The sequence below is a fragment of the Malus domestica genome, chromosome 09, assembly GCF_042453785.1.
Source record: "Malus domestica chromosome 09, GDT2T_hap1".
In the NCBI taxonomy this organism is placed as follows: domain Eukaryota; kingdom Viridiplantae; phylum Streptophyta; class Magnoliopsida; order Rosales; family Rosaceae; genus Malus; species Malus domestica.
In genome coordinates, this window is record NC_091669.1 from 29583917 (window position 1) to 29590359 (window position 6443).

Genomic DNA, 6443 nt, shown 5'->3' on the forward strand with positions numbered 1-6443 from the left:
AAGAACACCTGAAGAGCTTGATTTGGGGACATGTCCTCACTATCCGTTGGCACAGCATTCAAATCAAAGCCAAATAATTGGACTTTACTAGAATTAATATAATTATCCCCATTATTATCCACCTCAAGAGCCGTAACCCTAAAAACTTCGTGAAACAAAATAATTGCTCGGGAATCAATTAGCATATCCTCTACAGCCATAACAGCATTCAAATACGGAAAAATAATCGCCCCAGTAAGGCTCGTGTTTTCTCACTCTATCCCTTGATCATCTCCAACTGACACCTCAATTCCGTTCGCCACCTTACCCTCTGTTACCGTCCCCAAAGGCTGACCCACAATGGACACAACATCTTTTTCTTCCTCAATATCCATTGGAGCTTTCATAAACCACCCTGGTGAGGGACTCGGACCAAATCGTATACCCTGTGGTCTACGATAACTAGCATCAAGTACATCGTTATGGAACCACCGACCATAGGGTTTCGAGATAAAATCATCATTCTTCCCCTTATACTATCAAGTAATAAAAGAAATACATTAATCTCAAAGCTAAAATGTTTTAAACATAAGAAATATGGTGCACCTTATAATCTTTCATACATGGTGAACCTTTTAAATTTGGATAATACCCATTTACGAATGACTTAGCTTGAGCATATTAACTCAGAGATCAGAACCATTTAATTTCTTAAAAAATTAGAGATTTGGCCAACACTAATAAGGGATGTAGCTCACGAAGGTATATTATTAGCCATATTAGAACCATATGGTTACTTAACATGCAAGGTAAACCCCATGGACCATTTATGACTTATGAGCTTACCCATCAGAATTGTAACAAATAAAAAGTAATTTGTTTAATTTCTAAAGAAAATGATGATGTTCCCACACATAATTAAACAAATAGATTTTCCAACCCAATTTGTACAAACATGATAAATAAATAAAAGAGAAATTTCCCAGAGAGAAACTAAGGTAGAAAGAAAGAAATAAGTCAACATTCAACAGTCAACGTTTTGAAAATAAGAGGCGGCAGTTACATTTGGTTTGTATGTTCCTCTTCTTCCAATTTCTCAACTCTCACGTTCATACCGAAACCAAAACCAAACCGAATTTCTCCGACTCGGAGTCTGAGCTTCAAAAGCATAAGATAAACTTTTGCAATCCGCTTCTCTTCTCTCTCACAAATCCGTTCGGACTCTGGAGGAGGAAAGGCCGATACGCCAAAGCTAATTAACTAAGCAGGGATTATGTCTTCCTTGTCTACAATTCCGATGCGCCTCCTCAAGGATGACGAGACCGATCGGCCATGGTTCCATCACAGAAGCTCATACGACTTCAACAGCAAGATTATGCTAACAGCCATCATTTCATTATCCGTCGTTGTTTTGCTAGTAATCGTGCTTCATACCTACGCAAGGTGCGTCCTCCGACGCCAGGCCCTTCGCCGAGCGGCCTGGCATCATAATTTGGGGTCAACCGTGGCTCATGCCCACTCCGTTGAGTCTGAGCCACCCAAGAACGGACTCGAGCCCTCCGTCATCGCCGCCTTGCCCATATTCGTATTCACACGTGCGGGCGGTCGAGATGGCCGGGATGACAACGCAATAGAATGCGCTGTGTGTTTGAGTATGTTAGAGGATGAAGAAATGGCACGGTTGCTTCCAAATTGCAAGCATAGTTTCCATGCAGAGTGCATCGACAAGTGGCTGAGTTCCCACACTACCTGCCCCATTTGCCGGACAGAGGCGGAGCCACGTCTGCCGCTCGAGCCACGAGAGGGTCCCGCGGCCGGGACGCCCACGGCTCCACCATTGGAGCATGTGAATTCTGTGTTGTCATCATCATGTATGGAAGGGACATCAGAAGGGGCTCAATCCAGCTCAGTTGGTACTAAAGTAAATGCTCCAGTTTCGAGGTTGAGTTCTTTCAGAAGAATCCTTAGCATGGACAGATCTTCGAGACGGGTTCAATCTTGTGGTCAAGAAGATGGTATGGAAGACTTAGAGAGGCAGTGAATATTGCAACAATTATCGGTAATATTTTAGCATAATTTTGCAACGAATACTTTTGTTTATTGTTACATAATTTTTTGGTGTTAATTATTAATTTCATGTTATCGCTAATAGACGATTATAAACATACTTTGCTTGGTCGTTATTTATTGTCAAGATTCTGTGTGTATATATATAGAAGATTTAGAGAGACAGTGAATATTGCAACAATTATTGGTAATATGTTAGCATAATTTTGCAATGAATACTTTTATTTATTGTTACATAATTTTTGGTGTTAATTATTAATTTCATGTTATCGCTATAGACGATTATAAACATCCTTTGCTTGGTCGTTATGTATTGTCAAGATTCTGTGTGATATATACTCCGATGGTCATGCATAGTGAAGGATATTGAATTGCATGGTCTGACGAAGACTTAATCGTAGCTTGGTGGCCTAAAAATTAGTTAGATGTGATAATTACAGCTATTACAATATTATATTAAGGCCAAATCTAACTTTGTCCCAATAGTTTAGGTGAAGTTCACTTTGGATCCATGTAGTTTATTTTCCTCCAATTTGGTCAATGTAGTTTACCAAAACATGTAATTCTAGGACACGTGCATTGGCATTTTCCATTCATTTAGTTAACGGAAAAAGCATGTGCCACTCATATGCATTGGCATTTTAATAAACTTCATCCAAACTATTGACCAAAAAAACAAAAAAAAAACTTCATCTAAACTACAAGGACCAAAAGTGAGGTTTCGCTTAAAATTAGTATGCGGTGTGAATTGACATTTTATTAGTAAACTTCATCTAAACTACGGGAATAAAAAATGAGATTTGGCCTATAATAGCGGTTTTCATTTTATAGTAAACTACCGAGAAACCCCCAAAATTAGCATCTCGTATGCATTACCAGCAAATTAATCATTTAGTTGTCGCCCACCTAGGTTGAATTTTTTTATTAACTTATGCCCCACTCAAAGTCAACACGGTTTTCGTGAAGTATTGTTCAAAGTGTTTTTTCTAAAGTGTAGTTATATGTGTAAAATACCTTGATATCACTTGGGGATTGGGGCACTTTAAGCTATTTTTTATAAATTTGAGATTTTGCAACCTTTAACCTCATTTGGTTTCCAGTAAGGAATGAAGTGAAATTGATAACTCTCCAAACTCGATGTATGTTTGAAGGTGCATGAGAATAATTTTTCATTTTGAGAAGATTAGAAGGGGATCAAACTAAATTTTATGACCCCAAAACCAAATTTAGCACCAAAAGCAGTATTCTCTCCCAACCATGCTGTGCTAAAATATGAAACCCAAACTATATTTACTTTCCAACAATTATTTTATCCTCATTATGTTTTTAAAATAATTTTTGTATAACTTATCTCCATATATTTTGACACACTCCGACCTGGAATGTCCACCTGAACTTCGAATCGAGTTATGCTGGCTGACACCTAAAGGGTAACGAAGCCATAAAGTATAGTGACGTGGAAAGTGTGAATAAATTTAAACCTAGAAGTGCCTAAATACAAGAGTATGCATGTGAGCGGGAATGAACCCATTTCATCCGTGATGTCAGAGTATAAGTACAATACAGTCAAATAAGGTGAGAATTATACCATCTAAGGTAATCGTCTACACCAAGATTTGCCAATAATCGTCGTCGGTACAAAAGCTCTGCTACTAGAACCTGGAGGGGCGAAAGAAAACAAGGGTGAGTGGGCCTGAAAATAAAGTTTTAATAAAACCTTTCTGAAAACATTATAACCCCTCACTGTAAAACAAGCATAGTTTCCAGAATACACATACGACGTATAGTAAGAAAATACCTACTGTAGCCTACAAAATCTCAAGAATTCAACACGACACAATAATTCGTAATTAGATTCATGACGTCAGTAATCGTATAATCTCGCATAAGCAAACATATCAAATCAAGTGCTCATCGACACATGCTGACACATGAGTTCTTATAGAGGTAATCTAACATGAACATGACTGGGTGTAACAATGATATACTCTCTAGTACGCTCTAGTACTACAATCACATGAAGACTGGCGCTATGCGTAGCACATACAAGTCCTAATTGCCTATAGCAATCTAGGATAGGACTGGCACTTACAATGGATCCAAAGTGTGCGTACGGTGAGATGTGCACATGCACGTGAAAGACTGGCCTGGCCCAGGCGAGTACTAACATCGGTGCAGCAAACAATGAGCAGATAACTAGATATAGTCATGCCATAATGATTCGATAATTCTAGTCAACATAATATCATTCAACGCCGTAAATATTATCATGGCATCAATAATAATGCGCATACATGTGCGTCCCGTAGGACATAGCATAACTTCATAATTTCTATCAAAGTGCTAAATCTTATAAATGTCACGCTAATCTAGGCATATGTAGAAACCCTTTATGACATGTATAAAAGGAAACTGACAATTATATATATACTATATAAAGGAAAAGACCAACTCACAGTTACTTGCGATGTCACATCCGTTCAAGCTAGAAAGCTGAAGTCTCTGATAGTAATTACACCTAAGCATAATACTGGACTCATTAGTAAAACTCAATTAAAACGCTTCAATTTGGAGAAATGGACAGTTGATTCATAATCAACGTGCCGAAATACGCTAATGAGGGTCGTGGACAATTTTCGTAAAAAGTCAACGAAAAGTCAACTGTCAACCTTAAAAGCTAACCGAGACGCCTCGGTGGTCAACTATATTAAAACTGTAGAATTTCACTAAATGGATGTCAAAAATGGACTCAGGACGTCAAAATTAGCCTAGGAAGGTTTCCAAGAATATCTGAGCCCAATTCAGAAATGGGTCGGCCTGGGACAAAGGCCCAAAGGCTTAGGCTTAAGGCTCCTTTTTTTTTTCTTCTTCTTCTTCTTCTCCGGCCAGTTGCCGCTGGAACCGCCGGGTTCTACTCGATTCAGACCACTTCAAAACTCCACTAAACCTAGCGTTCCAATATATCAAAATGAAGGTCGAGGAACAAGGATTCAAGTAGTGCCATTGGTTTTCTCAGTCGTGTTCGAGTCTTGGCAGAAAATGGGTTAAAAGCCATTAGGTTCTCGTCGGAAACTGGGTTCGAGTCCCAAAGATGATTCCTGCACTAATTGTCACCAAAACAACTCAAAATTCTTCTAATTGTACTCTAAAACTTGATCTAAGAAGGTTTAAGGAGTTTTTAAAGCTTACCCTCGTCGGACATGGCGAGAAATCGTGGGGAAATTTCTTGAACAGTGGTGATGCCACTGTGCAGTGAAAGAAAAACAGAGAGAGATAGAGTGTGTGTGTGGCCACGCACAGGGTTTTGGGGTGCATGCGCCCATCATCGTTCATCGGGAGAGAATGAGGTGTTTGTCAAAAAAAGGTGGTGTGCAGTGGCAGTGTTGCCGTCGAGGTTTGCAAATGAGGGGTGAGGGTGCTGAGAGGGTTAGACGAAGAAATGGTGATGTGGCAGTTAGGGAGTGGTGGAGTAAGGTAAGGGAGTGTTGATAAAATAATGAGAGAGAGAGAGAGAGAGAAAGAGCCCCGAGAGCTAGGGGACATGGGTGAGAGGATAAGGAATGGGGCATGGGCCCCACATGTCTCACAAACAATACAACATAATAAAATAATAGTTTATCTAGAATAATGAATTTACCAAAATGCCCTCGAACTTCATAAGTCCGTAAAATCTTTATCGTAGCTTCAAATTTGGTTCTGCTTGCGCCCACACGTTCATAGTGACGATATTACAAGGATGTGCTAAAAGAATATTTCGTACGTCTCACTATACGTTGATCCACTAAAGTCAACACCTTCGCCTCTAGAGGCATTTTCGTCAATTCACGCTTTCAAAACTAATAAAATCGTAAAATTTGGGATGGGTAGTCACATATTTTTACAAATTTCATATTGTACAAAAGTTCAAATTCCTACAAAGTTTGAAAAATCATAAAAGTTTTATTTTATTAAACCTCTTCGGCTGAGTTTCAAGGTTATACTTAGGCAATCTCCAATTAGGGGTGGGCGCCAAAAACTAAAAACCAAAAAAATTGAACCGTTCACCAAAGCAAAATCGAAAAAAATCAAACTGAACTTGAGAAAACGAAACAAGTTTTAATTTAAATTCTTATCAAAATCTATAAAGTAACATGCATTATTCCCTTGTTTGGATTTATAAACATAGAAATTTAGAATTTTTGCATGGCAAAAAGTTGGAATTTGGGACATTCAATTTCCAAGTTTAATTCATGTAAATAGCTGTTGTTTCCAAATTTTCATACATGAGAGTTTAAAAATACAAAAAAAAACTCAACCATGAGTGTGATACGATGCTGATAATTGTACAAATAATTTGTTCATATTGATTGCCAAGTGTCAGTGGTCATTGGTTTAGTTGTTTAGTGTTTGTTAGATGG

General features: G+C 38.4%; 1 protein-coding gene across 1 annotated transcript; it reads left to right on the forward strand.

Annotated features, from left to right (window-relative positions):
• The first annotated feature begins 1057 nt into the window (after nt 1-1057).
• Nucleotides 1058-2285, forward strand: LOC103444425 (E3 ubiquitin-protein ligase ATL41-like). The gene has a single exon (XM_008383350.4). The coding sequence runs from the start codon at nt 1253-1255 to the stop codon at nt 2018-2020; it is 768 nt and encodes a 255-aa protein (XP_008381572.1). The 5' UTR covers nt 1058-1252; the 3' UTR covers nt 2021-2285.
• The last annotated feature ends 4158 nt before the right edge of the window (nt 2286-6443 follow it).